The 20,292-nt window shown below is 44.8% G+C and overlaps 1 protein-coding gene and 1 pseudogene across 1 annotated transcript in view; both read left to right on the plus strand.

Annotated features, from left to right (window-relative positions):
- hsd17b4 (hydroxysteroid (17-beta) dehydrogenase 4) overlaps positions 1-20,292 on the plus strand; it is a 155,188-nt gene that overhangs the window by 56,959 nt on the left and 77,937 nt on the right. The window contains exons 12-13 of the mRNA XM_078566668.1: positions 13,743-13,852; positions 16,239-16,472. Of these exons, the coding sequence (XP_078422794.1) occupies positions 13,743-13,852; positions 16,239-16,472 (344 nt within the window). The remainder of the gene's footprint in view (positions 1-13,742; positions 13,853-16,238; positions 16,473-20,292) is intronic.
- On the plus strand, positions 10,599-10,699 carry LOC144672019 (U6 spliceosomal RNA; annotated as a pseudogene).

Consider the following 20,292-nt stretch of genomic DNA (forward strand, 5'->3'; position numbering starts at 1 on the left):
TTAACCACCCCAGGATGTTGATAGAGGGGGATTCAGTGATGGTAATGCCATTGAATGTCAAAGGGAGATGGTTAAATTTTCTTTCATTGGAGATGGTTGTTGCCTGGCATGTATGTGGAGCAAATAATACTTGCCACTTATCAGTCCAAGTCTGAATGTTGTCCTGCTGCATATGGACGCAGACTGCTTCAGTAACCGGGAAGTGTGGGGAGATCCGGTTAACAACCAATATCGCGAATGGCGCTGAACGTTATGCAATCATCAGCGAATATTCCCACTTCTGACCTTATGGTCAAAAGGTCATTGATGAAGCAGCTGAAGAATGTTGGGCCTAGGACACTGCCCTCATGAACACCTGAAGCAATGTACTGTGACTGAACCATCTTCCTTTGTGCTAGTTATGATTCCAACCAGTTAAGAGTTTTACCCCCAGTTCCATTGACTTCAGTTTTGCTAGGAATCCTTGATGCCACACTCGGTCAAATGCTGCCTTGATGTCAAGGGCAGTCACTCTCCCCTCACCTCTGGAGTTCAGCTCTTTTGTCCATGTTTGGACCAAGGCTGTAATGAGGTCAGGAGCTGAGTGACCCTGGTGGAACCCAAACTGAGCGGGTTATTGCTGAGTAAGTGTTGCTTGATAGCACAATCAACACCCCCTTCCATCACTTTGTTGATGACTGACAGGGGACTGATGGGATGGGAATTGGCCAGGTTGTATTTTTCCTGCTTTTTGTGGACAGCACCTATTAGGGCAATTTTCCACATTGCTGGGTAGATGCCAGTGTTGTTGCTGTACTGGACCAGCTTGGCTAGGGGTGTGGCTAGTTCTGGATCTCTAGTCTTCAGTACTATTGCTGAATGTTTACAGTGCCCGTAGCCTTTGCATCATCCAGTGACTTCAGCAGTATCTTGATATCATGTGGAGTGAATCAAATTGGTTGAAGACTGACATCTGTGATATTGGGGACCTCATAATGAGGCTGAGATGGCTCATCCAGTCAGCACTTTTGACTGAAGATAGTTGTAGATGCTTCAGCTATGTCTTTTGTACTGATGTGCCGGGCTCCCCATCATTGAGGATGGGGATATTTGTGGAGCCATTTGTGGAATGGTGTATTCCTACCCAATCCACCTCCTCATCCAACTTCCCCCTTGTCCCACAGTCTCTTATGATTTACAAGCCTGCAGGTGGTGTAAGGATGCACTTCTTGTTCTTCCTCATTCCCTTCACTACCACCATATCCTTGTGCTTTTCTCCTTTCAGATTCCAAAGAACTGCCAGCTGGCTGGTGTTATGACCCTTGGCCAGACCCCAGGACGTGTGGGGGGGACCCAATTAGGGACCAATAACATTTTGTTTAAAGTAGATAAAGTTTGAGATTCAAGATGCTTGCCAAGGGAATAAAGTCCCAAGATTCCACGAGTTTTAAGCAAACAAAAATGAACTTTACTGTACAAGTTCAGAAAGATAAAACAATTTACAAATATTTATCTTATGCACTAAAATTCAGGGTAAGTATCAGGTACATGTGAATTAACAAATGAACTGCGGTCAAACACACCACACTACACAGTAAATAACCATACATCAGGCGGTGTACACAAAATAACCAACTAAATCTGCTTCCATGGATTTCTCAACAACCCATTTGTCACACTGTGAGCCAACCAATCTCACTGAAACTTCGTCTTTTTCACGAGGGTTTCCAGTCTCCACGTTTGAAGATCCTGCCTTGGAACTCTCTCCAAACGTTGCTCCTACTCGGACAGCTTTAACAATGGCCCACTTCACAGGGTTTCTATCTTGCCTCCTGAGATTCCTGAGTAAACTGAAACACTAGCTTACAAGCACACTTTCTGATCTATGGCCATACCAGGCAGAATTCCACTGCTCCAAATGGGTAACTTTGCCCCAGTGGCCCTGTTTACTTAAAGTCTGCTCTCCATATTCCTTTCTCTACTTTTTTACCTCAACTTACCTCGGTCCTCTGCCTGTCCCTCTCTCCAAGGCACTTGTTGTCTGGCAGGCTCCCTGAAACTGTCTCAAGAAGAGCTGTTCACTCACCCTTGAACTGACCTGGTGACCTACCAAACTCTCAGAAGGCCCCACCCTTGTTACTCGGCAGGAACCAATGTAACAAGCACTGGGGCATCTTCTACCTTAAATGTTGCAATCCCCACAGATTGCTAATTTAGCACCCAGGGACGGTCAGTGGGAGCATGAAGCCCAAAAGGAGAAGGAAACTGATATACTATTACTTGATCTTGGACATGCAGCCACCAGCTCATATACTGGACCTGCACTTAACTTAGAGGATAGCATAAAGGTGGGATCAGCATCTGAATCATTGGGCATGAGTAGCCTGCAGATGCCAGCTCCCCAGAGGGTGAAGCCACACATGAGTTCTGCTGCAGAGAACTCCGATGAGGCCGTCGATCAGATGGTGTACACAAAATAAGCAATTGGTATGCTTGGTGCATTGGCAAGCCTGCCAGGAAGCCTTCAGTCATTGTCAAGAAGCATGGAGAACCTAGCCACCTGACGTCTCAGTGCTACGGTTGAAGCTCAGACAGAGGTCATGCAAGCTTAGCTTGTTGCCATGCAAGCACAGCTTTCTGCTGCGCAGGCTCTGGATACCAATGTTAAAAGGGACTTTCAAGATGTCACAGCAGTCTATCCTCCCAGCAGGTTGTTGAGGCGCAGCCCCAGGGGACATGGTCGTGGTTCTGCGGAGCAGAAACTTGATCTCTTCTCCTACCACTGCCACCCTGCCAGTGCTTTTGCTGTTACTTGTCAAACAGTCAGCCCTGACTGCTGCCCCCTGTGCTGAAGTCTGATGCCGGGCGTTGTAGTGCCAGAGCTGCTCGAGGACATCTTAAAAAGATACCGTCTCCCTCCCCGAAAGGCTACTGCCACTGGGGTAGCACTATGTAGGAACATGAGGCCAGGTAGAGGCAGCTGCAAGATAGCATGAAGTAGATTATTTGATTTTTACATGGAATATTGGATGGTCTGTTTGATGAAGTTGGTTTGGAATTGTTATCTGGTTTTAATTTCAGCGTTATGACGAAGAAGAAGCTGTGGTGGTCAGTGACGGAGAAAAGGAAAGCGGTGTGGCTTTTGTAGAATAGAGAATTGTGTTCACTGTACTGTATCTGAATGAGGTGATCATGGTCAGCCAGGCTGGAAAGGGGATGTATTGGATTCCTTGTATTTGTCCTTGTGATGTAAAACTAAAGCTTATGGCTGGAATTTTCCCTCTCACCAGCAGCAGGGTTCATGACGGGCAGGGGTGGAGAATATGACAGGAGGGAAAAAATCGGTCCCAACTGTTGTGGCGGGATAATGGCACGTCGCCATTCTCACAGAAGGTCGTCAGGAACTGGATTTGCATATGAATAATATTGTTTAAATCAGCAATTGACCGGAATGTTCCCCGCCAGCGAGAATTTACGCCGGTCCATTTCAAGACTAGACCAACATGGCAAGAGTGCAATTACATGAGAAGCTGCGGCCTGGAGCACCAGAGGATCACACAACCCCAGTTATGGACTGCACCGAGGAGGCAACTGGGGTGGGGGGGGAACCAGGAAGCTTTGATTTGGGGGGGGTTGTTGGAATGTTCAGAGAGAGGGGTCAATGCTGTCATTGCTGGAATCTTGGGTGGGGGGGGCATGCAGTGGTGAGGCAAACTGAGGGTACTAGTGTTGAGAGGGCACTATGACTGAGAGGGGGTGGTGGGATGCAGTAGGATGGCGGGAGTAGGTCTCATCTGGGGAGTCATTGGAGAGGATATGAAATTTAACACAAATTTTGGGATTGGGCAGGAGCAGGGTGGACTGTTGGGACTGTTGACAGGTGTGGGCTTATTGGGGATGGAAGGCATTTGAAGGGTGATGGTGGTGGGCTCTAGAGTGATGGAGGGAGGTTTAAGGGTGACCGATGGGAGGGTGAAGGTAACACTGGGGGGGTGGTGGGGGGGTGCGCGATGGTGATGGGGTGGGTTACAGGAGGAGGGTAGAAGATGTTGGAAATGGTTTGGAAGGTGACGCAGACCATCCTGAGGCAAAGGCAGATCAGGGTGTCGATGCCCTCCATTTCCAACAGGAAAACTTCTAGGTAGGAGGAGGGTCATCGGTTGGCTGGAGCTGAAGGTCAGCTCAACTGGACATTTGAAGGAGAACCCCAATAATCTATCCTGACAAGGCAAAGGTCTCTCGAAAAGGGTCTAGAGGGCTGTGGAGGGAAGAGGTATAGTGGGAGGCTTCTCTCACATGGCTCGCTTGAGCCTTGACAAAGAGCGATGCCTCCATGTGCAGGCATTATTCAGGGGGACATAAACCCAATCTTGGTACCCCCCCCACACACACACACACACACCAGAATGGGGTGGGGGTGAGGTGAGTGTGCGCACAGCCAATAACACAAGCAGCAGCAAGAAAAACCCAGGAAACCTCAATGAAGTGCAGTGATTCATAACTTTACAAAGGTGCATAAACTATATACAATGATTACACACCATGTCATTTGTATGAATTTAATACTACATAATCTTTCTTACCCTACCACTACATTTAGGTGCTTCCTGAACACCTGCAGTAGAGGTGGAGGCTGCCTGCTGACTTCTATGCCCTATTGTCTTTGATGACTTTGGTGGGCATCTTCTGGAAGGCCCCAGCCTTCTTTGGGTCTCCTGCTCTCTCAGCAGTCTCCGAGGCTGGAGCTGGTGTGGTCACAGGCAGCGGGAACTCAGAACACATAAAGACCCTTGGAGAGTCCTGGGTTGAAGACTCAGGGGTCTCTGCCTGACGCTCCTTCTCTCTTTGGGTGCCTGAAGGCCACTCCTTGACTCATTGAGGAGAAGGGGCACCTGGAGGGAGGTCGAGGTGCCCTGTCCCACTCTCGCGTAGCCACTGCAAAAACTCACCCATGGCTATAGCAATGGAGTGCAGGCCTGAGCGCATCTCCAGCAGAAACTGGACTTTCTGTTACACTAGGTTCTCCATGGCGTCTGTCATCCTCCCCATGGATACTTTGATGTGCTTACATGTTGGTGCCACTATATCAGAGAAAAATGCAGGCAGACTCCTCTGACTTGCGTGCCTCTCCTTTAATGGCTTCTGACACCTCTGCCTGACGCTCACCTGTGTCTCGATGACACTCTAGTATCTTCTCCACGACCACTCCTAGAGGCTCACCGTTTGATTCAGACTTAGCAGGTGCCTCTTCTCCAGCAGTGCTCCGAATACTGGAGACCTTGGCAGTCTCTGCCTCCTCCTGCTGTGGACACGTGTTTGTGAGGTGACTACCAGAGTGCGAGCCCAAGCCTAAACTAGATATGAGCCACCAAGGTGTGTGTGTCTCTGGGCTGCTGGAGGGTGCGGGTGAATGCTGTGACAGCTGTACAGGTGAGAAGTTGTCCTCTTTCGAAGTCTGCTGCGAGCTGAGGCTGAGTTCAGATGCGGGGGCTGGCCTCCCCCTCTTCCTGCTGTCACCTGGAATGGAGAGAGGAGAGAATGAGTGACTGCCTAGGCTGCCTCCTACATTGCACAGAGCTTCCCACTCAGGTTCTGATTTGCAACGATTAAGCATGCTTCCTCATTGGATGCTTGAGGGAGGCTGACCTCGCCCTCAACACAGGCATGGTCATGGTCCTCCCCTGCCAGCTCGGCAGCCTGCTGCTCAAATTGTGTGAGGGTCTGGATCTCAGGTATACCCCCTCCAGTCTTCTCCCTCTCTCACCTGTTATGCGCTGTCTTCTGCTGTGTAAAGAAAGATAGATAGATTGTGAGCACTTCTGTGATGCAGGAGCAGGTCATGTGCTGCTAATTCTGTGGCTAATAAGTGACCTCCTGACTTCCCAAAGCCTGTCCACCATCTACAAGTTGCCCTCCACTCCAACCACACCACCCCCCACTCCCCGACCTTCCCACTAATACTCTCTACGATGGCTGTGCCTTCAGTGTGGCTGGGTCAGCAGCCCCCAGTTGCCTCCCTACCAGCAGACCACATGGAATGCAGTGGGGCAACGTGGCAGCACCCCAGCACCTCCTGAAGGGCTTTTAGGGATGGGCAGCACAGATGCTGGCCTTGCCATTGACACCCATGCCCCATGACAGATTCAGAAATTGGTGAGGTGAGTATAGAGAGTAGCGGGTTCACTTACCCTGATGGCATGGATTAAAACATTCAGGTGCTTCCTGCACTGCAGGGTGCTCCTCCTCTGCACCCCTCTGGCACTGACCACCATGATGACCTCCTCCCAGGCCAGTGTGGTGAGTCATGTGGGCCTCCTGCTCCTAACCCTTGGAAAGAGGATGACCCTCCTGTCCTCCATGGCCTGGAGGAGAGTCTCTAGGGAGGCATCACTGAACTGTGGGGCCATGCTGCTTTCTGGAAGCCACCTTGGTGCCCTGAAGTCCTGGTGAGCTGAATCACTGATTGTCAGGCTGCCTTTTAAATATGGTGCCCGGACATCATGGCGGGGCGTGTGACTTCCTGTCCGCCCCACCACGTGATATAATGTAATCCTACTGGCTGCATTATTAATCTGGCGAGCAGCGTACGATTCGATGTGCTCACCCACCCTGCTCTCCAGTGGAAGTTCTTCTGACTTCCCGCTCCCACCAATGGACTTAGGCTCGGAGCGGAAAATTCCACTCAATGAGTTTGAATAATTCATATTATCATTTTTGTTAGGTGTTGTGTGTACCTTATTTTAAGCAGCAGTCTTTGCACTTAAGCTCAGAGAATTTAGAGGAGGGAGGGATGAGAATGCTCTCTAGGTTAAAAGAACGCTGAGAATAGTGATCCTGGTGTCCATTTATTTCTGATTGCACCTCTGAAGCGACTTGTTACTTTCGTCTACAGTATAAATGCTATTTAAATGCAAGTTGTGATTTTTACCTCTTGTGTTTTGTGTTTGTTGATGTACTTGGTGATTAAACCAAAACCAGGGCTCCTTGGACTTTGAGGAAGATAGAGAATATGATGTAACAAAAAAAAGGTGCATGAGGCATTTCAGGTGAATTTTTCAAGCAAGAACCAAGCCAAATGCAATAAGTTGAGAGGGAAAGTGAAGAGGACTCTATATTTCTTGCACATCTCTTTAATTTTCCTGCAGATTTGCTCTTCTCTCTCACTATTTGGAGGTCAGTAGAAAACCCCTTGTAGCATTTGCTTTTCAACTCTAACCAAGCGGATTCTGTCTTTGCCCCCTCAAGAACATTCTCTCTTTCCAACACTAGTGTCTTCTGCAATTAGTACTTCCATCTCACCTCCCTTTTCTTTCTTCCCTATGCTTAAATATTAAGCACCAAGTCCTCACCATATTTAAGCCACATCTGTGTTATTGTCACTACGTAATGTTCCCACGTGGCAGTTTGTGTTTCTATCTCACCAATCTTATTCACCATACTTTGTGCATTTACATGCACGAATGTAAACCCGCTTCTGTATTCCTGGTAGTCCTTAGTCTGCTTCTATATATTACCTTCCTCACTAGTACTATCCAACACACTCGTTCCTTTGTGCACCTTACTTCTTTTTTCTACTTCCATATTCTGGTGCCCAGACCCCTGCCTATTTACATTAAACCCTCCCCTACTACACTCATGAACCTCCCTGCAGTGACACAGGTCCTAGTCCAGTCCTAGTAACCTGTCACTATTGAATAGGTGTCTCCTGCCCTAGAATGGTTCCAGTGCCCCAAGAATCTGAAATCCTCCCTCCTGCACCATGCCTCAAGTCACACATTGATCCTCCCGATCTTCCTATTTCTACTCTCGCTGGTGAGTGGCACTGAGAGTAATCCAGAGATGACTACCTTTGAGGTCTTGCTTTTTTTAACTTTCTCCCTAGCTCCTGAAAGTCTGTCCATAGGACCTCAATACCTGCTCTATCTTGTTGGTACTGATGTGTACCACAACTTTTGACTCTTTCATTTCCCCCTGCAGAATATTTTGCACCCTCTCTGTAATGTCCTTTACCCTGACACCACGGAGGCAGCACACTCTGCGGGACTCATGGTGATGGTTACAGAAATCTATATATATCTCCTTAATTATGGGAACTTCTATAATAATTTTATTTCTACGCTTTGCTGTTCCCTCTCCAGTGCAGGCCCTTGCCCAATCGTGCCATGGCCTAGCCTGCACTCCTTCAAGATGTTGTCACTCCCAGAAGTGTCCAATGTTGAGTAATGGTTTGAGAGTGGCACACACCCCAAAGACTCCGGCCCCTCATGCCTCTTCCTGTTCCGGGTGGCCACCCATATACTATCCTGAAAACACACTGCCCATCTCCCGGAACAATCTAGGAGATTCTCAGCCTCCCTCTTGCTCCGCAGTGACACCAACTGATCCTCAAAGCTCGGAAATCATGAGATTGAGCTTGAGCTCAAGCAGTCGGAGACACTTCCTACGCACGTGGCCTCACAAGATTCATGAAATATAGTATCCTGAAGTTCCCAGGTGGCATGGAAATTGCAAGAAACAGGTCTCAGCTACCTATCCATAAGCTTAAAATAAACCCCATTTTTTAAAATCTAGCTGGTACCTTGTTTAAACTATTAATTTTAATTAATGCCCTTAGCCCTCAACTTTCAGGTCTCCTGCTCCCTCTCTTGGACCATTTTTTTTAAAGTGCCAGAACAGCACCTGTTCCCGCACTGCACAGAATTCCCTCACTTGCCACATTCTTCCAGTTTAGCACTCTGTAGAAGAGGCACTCCATAGAACTGGACTCATCTGAAATTTTAGAGCTTGGATCAGACCCTGCAGCAAGTCTCACTCACTCACCTGCTAACCTTGCCCCTCCTCCTGCTTAAAACTGCTCCAACTCAACTTTCCATTGCTCTAATCCTAGCTTTTTGTATATTCCCCTGACACCCCACCTCCATCCAACCCCCGTTGTGGAGCCCTGAAATGGTACTAGCCTCTAGCATTGCAGTGGCAACATATTGTGAGATACTGATTAGTTGCATTAACCATATTAACTGCTGTAGCTGCAGAGTATGGAGAGAGATTGGGAAGTGTTGATTTCCAAAGGGACCTGGATGCCCTTGTTCATAAGTCACTGAAAGCTAACGTGCAGGTGCAGCAATTAGGAAGGCAAATGGTAGGTTGGTATTTATTGCAAGAGGATTTGAATACAGGAGTAAAGATATCTTGTTTCAGTTGTATAGATCCTTGGTTAGACCACATCTGGAGTATTGTGTATAGTTTTGGTCCCCTTACCTAAGGAAGGGTAAACTTACCATAGAGAGAGTGCAGCAGAGGTTCACCAAACCAATTCCTGGGATGGTGGGACTGTCTTATGAGGGTACTGGGTCTTTCTAGAATTTGGAAGAATGAGAGGTGATCTCACTGAAACTTTAGAAATTCTTACAGGGCTAGATAAAAAAAAGATGTTCCTCTTGGCTGGAGTTGGGGGTTCTAGACCAGGGGACAGCCTCAGAATAAGGGGAAAGCCATTTAGGACTGAGATGAGGAGGAATTTCTTCACTCAGGGTAGTGGATCTTTGGAATTCTCTACCCCAGAGTGCTGTGGAAGCTCAGTCATTGAGTATGTTCAAGACAGAGGGAATAGATTTCTAGACACGAAAGACATCAAAGGATATGGGGATAGCACGGGAAAATGGCATTGAGGTAAATGATCAGCCATGATTTAGTAGAATGGTGGAGCAGGCTTGAGGGACTGAATGGCCTATTCCTGCTCCTATATTTCTCCACCCGATTGACTTCCCGCAGAGGGTGGCTCTATTACCAGGATTATGCCATAAATATTTCAGAGGACGATTTCTGGGTATTATGCTACTGTAACTTTGGTGCCATGTCTGGTGAAATGGCGTAAATAACCGTTTTCAGTTGCTTCTGCTTCTCCTTTGTGGCTGCCGCTGAAGTTTTAGCAGAAGGTCAGGAGAAACCCATGGGAATTCTTCCCACCCCTGCCATAAAGGTATATTGAGGAAAATTGGACTGATTCTGGAAAGGTTCATACTGATAAATAGAAGTACAGTTCGGGTTGTACTAAATCTACCAGAGAAGCCAATACTTCTGAACCTAAATTCCAAAGTTATGCTTGAATTTTATCATTAATTTTCTTGTATAATTAATACCTCTCCAACTTCACCCACTCTTGACTTTCCCTTTTGTTTATGTTTTATGATTGTTAAGACTATACCGGCTACATGTAAGGCATCTGCTTTTAGTAGGATAATTGATTTTTTTGTATTATATTTCAATGGGCTGCCCTGATTTAGCAGAATAATAATGTGAGTCCTTTAGTAATGTGTGATCAATAAAATTCCATGGGACTGATTTGTTCTCTTGTGTTGTTCAGCAAATGCCAAATCAATCCTCTTTCAAGTAGAGGTGTGTAAGACATTAATGGGCTTAAATAGTGGCTAAACTTTTTAAATCCTTTCTGTTCAGTGCACATAGTAGTTTGATTTCTACTAGCATAAGTGTGAAATATGTCAGGTGGAATTGGTTAATCAGTTGTTGAGAGTCATCAACTTGAAGATAAAAGACAGTGGAGAGAAAGCAATGCAGTGTGATTAATTCTAGATTGCTCTAGTATAGAGTCAGCATAGCACAATGGTTTGTATTTTGTAATGCAAGTCGAATGATACAGAGAAAATTAGCATGGCCCCTGCGCAAGGATGACATGCAAATTCATGAAGCGTTCAAAAAAAAACAAACAATGGTACACTTTGCAAAGTACTTAATTAGCTGTAACATGCTTTGGGACATCCTGGGTTGTGAATAACTCTTATAACTGATTAGTGATATCACTATGTTGTTTGGTTTGGCATCCTTCCATCTGCGAGAAATGATGGGAATCATCTTGGAACTTTGATGAGGTCAAGTGAGATCATCTGCACTTGTTTTGAAGGCTGAACAAGCTGATCCTGGAAAGGTAAAGTCTGCCATAAGTGCCACACATGAAGTTGTTCCTTGCCGGTGGTGCGGAATGATCTCTGCCTTGTTTTCAGGCTGGTGTCTGCTTTGGAGCTTCTGAAACGATATGTCATGCTGCTGGCAAACTCCTGTCCATAGCTGGCATCACAATTTGCATCAAACATCAGCTGAAGATTCCCACTTATTGTGATTGATGTTGAAGGACTTTCATGTCTCGCTTGAGTCATCCTTGAATTGGAGCTTTGGGCGCCCAGCTGACCTCTTGATATGGGCTACCTTCCTGTGCAGAATAACCTTGGTGATGTGGTCATCTTCCACCCTGTGCATGTGCCTAGTCTGAGCACTGATGGGAAGCCAGAAGATGTATCATTTTGAAACCTATGCTGACATTGTGGAATAAATATAATAATGCTTCTTTAGTAACAGTTCCTTGTGATCTTGTCAATGCAGTTAATATCGTTGATCTAAGTAATGCCACGCATTCTTATCGAGTGCCTGGAAGGGGCCAGTGGTAGCAGTTGCTATGTTGACTGCTACGAATAGTGCTTTAGTAATGGGTGGTGTATCTCGAGTTTGTGTCATCATGTGACAACTATTTGATTTAGGGGTTGCCAACTCTGGCTGGTCATATTCAGGAGATGTCAGTGAAATGTGTCACTAAAGGATTTCTGAGTGAAATTGGGATTATTTTAAAGCAAAGATTTTTTTGAAAACAATTTAGCAGATCATTGTGGGCTTGAGATTTTGCCTTATTTATTTTAATTGCTTAATGATTCAGTGCCACCTTCTGAGCTGGAGCGGGAGGGTTCCAGACTCTCTTCCCCAAGATCATCAGCTGCAGCTCCGCAGTGGTGGGCAACGACTCCCGGCCTTGGAAATGGAACCGGGCTCACTCTTGGCCACTGCCCAGGAAGGGAAGAGCTGGCGCTGTTGACACCTGGTATCATGGATCTGGCTTTCTCCCTGTTCCACGGCAACCTGTTGGTTGGTGCTTCTGGATGGTTCCCTCCCAGCATCTCCACTTCTGTGTGGGACTCCAGCTCAGCATCCATGCCGGTCAAGATCCTGATGAAAGCCATCATGGCCCTGATGTGTCAGGCAGCAATAAGGGTGATTACATGTCTGCAGTCAGTAACTTCTCCACTCATTCCTTCTGCGTGTGTGCATATGGTGATAAGTAGGTACAAACTACATTCTACTCACTTTCCCTTTCTCTTGCTGCTGCACTCAGCCAAGTTCACTCATTAATATCTTGGGAGTTCAAGAGCACTGCTTGGACTTCTCTCTGCACTTGTCTATCACTGTTAACAGAAACTGAAGTCAATCAGACTGATAGTCCACTTCTAGATTTAAACATTTTCTTGTCCATTAAAAGGTGCAACCCATTCCTTTTTGAGGGGCTGTTATTACCTTTTTGATTTCAGAGCATGGTGGCATCAAGTGTGACCCAGCAGACTGAAGCTCAAAGTAGGGCATCATACTTCAGTGAAATTCAAACCCCAAAATCCCATCGCAGCCCACCAAAAGTCCCAGCCAATCGGGGTCCTCCTGGCTTTTTACCATTTTAAGATTTTGATTTGATTGGGCGGAGCTGCGGCAGATCCAGCTGTGGATCAAAAGTACAAATGATGAGACTGATTTCCTTAAGACAGCTTTTTAAAATCTCCCAGAATGCTTTCTTTGGCCACCGGGAGATTGACGCTGATTCCAGGAGACTCCTGGCCATTCCAGGAGGTTTGGCAAACCTAATTGGGATACAATATCTGATGAGAGAGAATTGCTGTTCAGGAAAGGGTACCTTGTTTGTTCTTGCCCAGTACATTTTACTCTAATCTAAATGTTTCTTTAGTTTGTGTGATGCACAGAAGCAGATTGCAATGATCATTTTGCTCATAAATCATCTTTGAACTTTTGTTTATATTTCTTCTCTGGATGCAGGAAGTTTATAGGGAAGTTGAATTTATTGCTCATCTCTAGCTAACTTTGCAAAAAAATGCACATCACATCGTTATATTTCACTTAATTTATATTTTTAAGATGAATGAAATGTATCCAGTCTGCTTTTGCCAATAATAATTCTCTGAAGGCACAATCAAGCAACCTGGAGCTCCTATTTGATTGCAAGTTGATTTGGATCCTGTTTTTTCATCCACCCAATGGAACTCTTTTTAAAAAAAATTATAGACTTTCTTTACCTGATGACTCCCCATAACTTATGGATTTTGCTTGTCTCTTGACTGACTCGAAGTTAAAATAACTGTGTTAAAATAAAGGTGTGTCAACACGCATTGTTTTGCTAGAAGATGTGCATTTGCAGCCAAGAGCAGAAAAGTGTTACTTTGCTCTCTGGTAACATGATGCATTCAATGATAAATGAACTGAGAAGCTACCCTACAAAAGATAAGTCAAGAAAAAGACATGTACTGGTGTCAGTAATAGCCTAACTCTAACTGCACTGTCTTATCAAAATATTACATAGAATTTACAACACAGAATCTTATGTTTCCACCAAACTGACCTGTGCTGGCAATTGTGGTCTATACTAGCTTCCACCCACCTGTTTTCACCTAACTCTATCACTATGTCCTTGTATTACTTTTCTGTTATGCCTTTGGGTAAAGAGGTTTCTCCTGAATTCCATATTGGATTTGTTGGTGACTTTTATGTACCTTAGTTTTGGTGTCCCCACTAATGGAAATGCATATAGTTCCAAGAGGTTTCAGAGCTTATAAGTATGCTTATATATAGTAAATGGTGAATTTCAATTGGCTAATTATTGTGAGTTCAAAATTGACTGCACTCTTATGTTTTTATTACAGAATCAATTAGCACTCTTTATGAAGTACTGAACAAATTAGATGAGAAACAAGGAGTGTCGATGAACCCTACTAGCGGCTCAATACAAACCAGCACTTCAAGCATCAATCCAGTAAGTGTCATGTTGTGATACAATGCACCAATGTAACTTGTGCCGCATAAAGTAGCTTTTTTAGTTATTTGTTATTTTGGTGTTATAAAGTAACTTTGCAAATTGAATACTTATTCTCAAATAAGATCTTCTCATTATTTTTGCAAGTTTATCCTTCAGGGCTTTTCTGCAGTTTGATAGATAGCCTAGATGGTTTATCCAGTTGGACCTTTTGACTATCTACTGCTAAGGGAGCATATTTTTTCCATTAATACTGATTCCAGCACCAATATCTAATTTTAGGTGTTGCTTCAGACTTGAGCTCAACACTTCTATTTCCATTCCCCCCCCCACTCCTTTCAGGCCTTTCTTTCCCCTCTAACCCAACATCTCAAAATTTGAAGCTTTTATCCTTGTGTTTAATACCTCCCTAGCATTCAGCCATAGCAGCATTCACTCTACAATTGTCGCTTTCGGTTCACCATTCTTGACTGTATCCTCTAGTACGTATTCATCCCTTTGGCCATACATGCCCTATGTTCTGGAATTCCTCCATCTTAAGGTCAGAAATGGGGTTGATAATTGCACAGTGTTCAGTTCTATTCGCAATTTCTCAGATATGAAGCACGCTATTCTAACATGCATCAAGACCTGAACACCATCCAGGCTTGGGGATAAATGCCAAGTAAAATTTGTGCCATACAAGTGCCGGACAATGACTATCTCTAACAAGATGGTGTCTAACCACCTGCCCATGACATTCATTGGCATTATCATTGTTAAATACCCACCGTCAATATTGCGGGGTTTCATTTATCAAAAACTTAACCGGACCAACCACATAAATACTACAAGAGCAGGCCAGAGGCTGGGTATTCTGCAGCGAGTGACTCACCTGAATCCCCAAAGCCTTGCCACCATATAAAACGGATAGATCAGCAATGTGATGGAATGCTTTCCATATGCCTAGATGAGTGCAATTCAGACATTCAAGACAAAGCAGTCTGCTTGATTGACAACCCATTCACCACCTTAAACGTTCACTCCCTTGACCAAAGGCACAACATGGTGGCAGTGTGCAACCTGTTGGCAATCTGCCAACAGCAGCTCCTTCCAAACTTGTGATCTTTACCACCTGGAAGGACAGTGGCAGCAGGTGCGTGTGAAAACTGCCACCTCCAAGTTCCTCTACCGCTCACACTATCCTGGCTTGGAAATATATTGCCATTCCTTTATTGCTGTTTCGTCAAAATCCTAGAATTCCCTATTTAATAGCAATGTGGAAGTATCTGCACTACATGAACTGCAGTGGTTCAAGAAAGTGGCTCCCCACCATTCTTGTGAGGGTGGCGAGGGATGGAAGATAAATAATGTCTGCATCAATGATTCTTGCCTCCTGTGAGTGAATAAGTTTAAAAACAAAATAAAATTCCCCTCTGAGCACCCCCCACTTCGATCTTCTTTCAAGGACTCGTGACCAAGCATTTAGTCACCCTTGCAAATATCTCTTCCTTTTGTTTGGCATCCATTTTATTCCCTTGTATCTCTGAAGTGTCTTGGAACATTTCCTGTGTTAAAGGCACTCCATGAATAGTTTTGTTGTACTACATCAGTAGATGATATTCAGATCTAGCAACCCATTAATGGACTTAATGGCTGGAATTTTTCATGGAAGCTGTGGTCCCTCCACTGGCTGAAAAGTCTGAGGCGAGAACACCACCTCTGCTCTGGGAAACCACGATTGGATTTTACAGTCATCAGGCAATTAATGAGGTCGCAGCTTTCACCCCCACGTAGGAGGATATCCCACTTCCAAGAGCTGCTGACCATATGACCATATCATATGGTCGGAAGCTCTTAAGTCCCAGCATCGACACCCTTAGTGCAGACAAGTGGGAACTGCCGTTTGCATTGGGGGTGGAGCTGGGGGTGCCATGAGGGTGCCACATTTGAGTGCTGCCCTGGTTTACCTGGCAGCCTCGCCATGTGGCATGAGCTCTCCCGACAGCTGATAAAATACTAATGGCAGCAGGAGGAGGCCCATAAGTGGCCATTAATTGCCCCACTTGGCCCACTGAAGGACTGCATGACACTTACCCGGCCACTGAAATTCCAGTGGAGGTGGGTAAGTGACAGGCATGGTGTTCCCTGACATGCCAATGCACTTTACACCCCTCTCCCCTAATCCTACCGGCTAGCTCCTGGGATTGTGGGGGGCCCCAGGTGGGGGTTGTGTAAAATTTTGACCAATGAGCTGTCCGGTATAGCTAGAGGTTTTTCCTTTAAGTTTTGTAAGGGACTACTTTGAGTCTACAGCCTTCCCCACTTCTAGAATGACTTAAAATTCACCTTTTAGATTCGTGATACTCAACTGATATTTTTGGTTTCATCTGTCTTTTTATTACAGGCTGAAGCTGTAGGTAAAAAAATTCCCTTGACTGAATACACCTACACCAATCTGCAGCCTATTCTCTATGCACTGGGAGTTGGCATGACAACAAAGGATCCAGATCACTTGAAATTTCTTTTTGAAATAAATGAAGAGTTCTCCTGTTTGCCTACTTTTGGGGTAATTCCTGCCCAAGATGTGATGAATGGTGCCCTTGCGTCGATTCCTGGACTCAACATTGACTTCACAAAGGCAAGTTCTCAAAAGAATGAGATATATGAATTTGTACAAATTCTACCACTAACATCCTCAGTGTCTGGTACCTTCTCATAAACCTCAATTTAGAAATCTTAATTGTGAACTAATCTTTTTGACACTTGATTCTCCTTTAGTCCCTCACCATTAACCTTGAAATCTTGGAATTCCTGCTGGTGTGCAATTCCATGCTGGTAATTTAATGGGGCTGCAGTGTATAAAGATTCCCTACTAACCCAGCACCTAGTTGAAAAAGAGAACATAGTGTATGTTATGAGCAGGGGCACGGTTGTTCAATTAATAGTTCTTCTACCAGCAAATGCTGCATCTAACATCATCAAGATGGATTCAATCGCATGCACTATTTTTTGGCTTAGATCACAGATGAAAAGTTATTTTTTGTTTGTGGGACTATTTTATATGAATTTGATGCCCAATGTCTGATATTGTGAAGCCATTTTTCTTGACCTTTTCTTAGATTTTGGGAGGACCAATAGTTTTATTGTCACTTACAGTGAGCAGCATTTAGCAGGATGTCATGGTCCCTGGACCCCCCCCCCCCCACCCCCCGGCCAGGCTAAAAATAGCTGCGGGGAGCTTTGCCCACGATCCTGGTTTTTGCCCCGTTAGTTACTTTAAGATAAGATACTCACCCCTATCATGGGGGAAAGTCCCACCTCAGAAAGCTGCTGGCAGAAAGCAACTTGCCACAGGTTGGCAGCTGTGTAGCCCCAGTAGCACCAGGCAGGGAGTGGTGGCCACTGCTGGGATTACAGCCAGTCCTGATGAAGAGTCGGCCGGGCTTAGAGGCAAGTCTGGTATATCTCTGAGGCCTGACTGGCAGGCCCTGGTAAGGGGTGTGGGGGGCCAGCTTAAACAAGCTGGCGGGGGAGAGCTATGACCTTGGGCGGTTTGGAGGGAGGTGGTGGTGGGTGGGATGGAAAAGGGAAGGTGCCTCTGATGTGCCCAGGAGACCCTCAAAGGAAGGCCCCTCCCTTGCCTGACACTTGCCCATGCATCTAAAGCTGCTGGGCTTCCCGCATGGCATGGGCCTCTACCTACTGTGGGTGAAATACCAGTGGGCATGGGATGAGGCCCTTAAATCGCCATTAATTGGCCACTTAAGGGCCTCAAAAGGCCCAAGGGTGGGTGGGCTGCCTGACACCTCTGCGCCTCATAAAATTTCAGTCAGATCGGGGCGGGTGGATAGGTGGCGGGAAAGCCACCAAATGGATCTTACGAGCCTGTAAGCCTTCAAATCCACTGGTGAGGGAGGGTAAAATCCAGTCACATATATATCTTCCAGATGGTAGGGTGCAGGAGTAAGATTTCCAATCTCAGACCAAGCATAACCTATGGCACCCAGTGTTAAGGTATACCTGAAAGATTTGACATTAAATAGCTGGGGTTCGGGAACAAAGTTGCCAAATGACTTTAGGAAGTGCACGTGCACTACATATAGGCTATGTAATAGTAAATGAAAATTCAATCTATGGTGCAAGACTTCAATAACTTTTACTTTTGTTGTTGAGTTAACACCACTGCACCAACTACTGACAAAAGCATTACGAATTGATTCTGCAATTCAGAATCACTGCGCCTGTTCTGTGAGATCTTATATCCCTTACAATTAGGAATTTACCTTTATTGTCCAATACTTAGTCATTACATTGTGTGACTAAAAAAACCATAATAAAATAACCTGTTATATGAACTGGATGCTGTAATCTTGCAAGTACCTTGATGTGTGATTCCCCAGTGTTTTGAAAGGAAGGCTGATGGACATTTTAATGAGACAAGGTCAAATACAGTTCATTGAACTGATTTATTTTGCAAATAATAAGTGAATCACAATAACGATTATAGCAAGTTATAATTTAGAAACATAAATAAAAAAAAAACAAGAATAAAACCATCTGATGCATCAACCTTATCCCATCTGACATGGTGCAACCTAAATTCCAAGGAATACAGCCCTAGTTTGTATAACCTCTTCTTATGATTCACCTCTTGGAATCCAGGTATAATTATAATAAATGTAAGCTGCATTCCCACCAAGACCAATATATTTTTCCCAAGGTGTACTCCTGCCGCCTTGTATTCTAGGCCTCTAAATATGAAGGTCAGCATTCAGTTAGCTTTTTTGATTAATGATTTATGTAGATGGACCCTAAGCAATGTTCCCTTTGAAATTTAGTTGTTGTGCACGCCATTCTTTTTTCAGTGCATGGTTCCTTTAAATGTATTTGCGTGGTCATGCACATACTATTCCTCAGAACAATTCCTATGCAATACCTTTCAGGCTGCTGCACAGCTTAGCAGGAGCATTGCCCCTCAGTCTCTCTGGACCACCACTGCTTTTAGCTTTTCACTCTTTAGAAAATACTCTGACCTGTCATCTTTGGTCCATTGTGGATGACCTCATACTTATCTACATTGAATTCCATTTGCCACAGTTTTCCCCATTTGCTTAATTTATTAATATGCCTTTCTTTTTGGGTTCATGTGATTTGAGCGCCACTGACAAGGCCAGTATTTGTTGCCATTCCTAATATTAATTGTAGTTTAATGCATCTATTTACACTATTTATAATGTTGCCTATCTTTGTATCATCGGCAATTTTGGATGTATGGTGCTGTATCCGTTCATCTAATTTGTCAATAAATACGGTAAACAGTTGCAACACTCTGTGCCATAAGAGTGATTGCATTTCGGTTTTTAGATATTTTTGGTTTTCGGATCTACCATATATACGGTAGGCCTAGGCCTACTTCCAAAGCCTAAGCCTAGGTGGGCTATAGTCTACAAATACTAGGTTGTTCCTCCATTTGCCATTCCTCACACACCCTACTTCTTACCTGTTAACACTTATTACACCTGTAATGTAACATCACATTACTGTATTAACGTACAAATGAATTGCATAGCCGTTCAAAAAAATGCTTGGTTTTTGGGCGTGTTCAATTTTCGGATGTACGGATAAAGTATATTTGACTGTAACTGTTTCAGCTTCCTCCCTCCCATACACAGCTTTGAACTAGTTGTATTATGGTCACTATTAGGTAAGTTTCCATGTACCATTAAGTTGTTAACTAAAGAACAGTCAATCCAAACTCAGCTGCCTTTCTGTTATGTGCTCTAATGGCATACAGCTATGCTGGACTCACCACGTAGTATGGGTAGAATTTCTTTTGCCTCTCACGTGTGGCAGAGCATGCAACCAGAATAACAATGCATTAGGGAGGAAATATACTTGCAAGAGTCATTCCAGCTGGAACAGGAAGAAAGGTTTAAATGTGGGCAAGGCTCACATCTACATCTTCTGCTTGGGGATTAACCAAGGCCTGGACTCTGAGATCAAATAGTTAGAGGAGGAAGTGTTTGAACTGAAATAAAGTGATGGGAAGGGGAAGTGCTTTTAAATTGTGCAAACGTAGGAATAAGTTAGATGTTAGCAGATTCTTCATCCCGTGGGAAGTGAACCTCTAGAAATGTGTTGCTGGTTCATTTCTTGGACTGGTTTCAATCATTTGAAGGGGTTGAAGAGGAATTTTCTGGAGCTTTTTCACCCCTTGGTCCTGTTTTTATTACCCTCTCCAAGAAGATTATATGACTTTGGCAGAGGTTGAGAGTAGGGCATACAAACATATGAATTAAGAGCAGGAGTGTGATGACTGTCAGTTTAAGATCAGTTCGACTGAGTAGGGGTCATGTGATTAATTCAACCAATGTGTAGCTAGCGCTGGGGAATAAGTTCTAGGGGAGAACTTTCTTAGAAAGTGGTTGTATGAGGGGCTGGCTAGAAATAAGCAGCCA

The sequence above is a fragment of the Cetorhinus maximus genome, chromosome 2 (assembly GCF_964194155.1).
Source record: "Cetorhinus maximus chromosome 2, sCetMax3.hap1.1, whole genome shotgun sequence".
In the NCBI taxonomy this organism is placed as follows: Eukaryota; Metazoa; Chordata; class Chondrichthyes; order Lamniformes; family Cetorhinidae; genus Cetorhinus; species Cetorhinus maximus.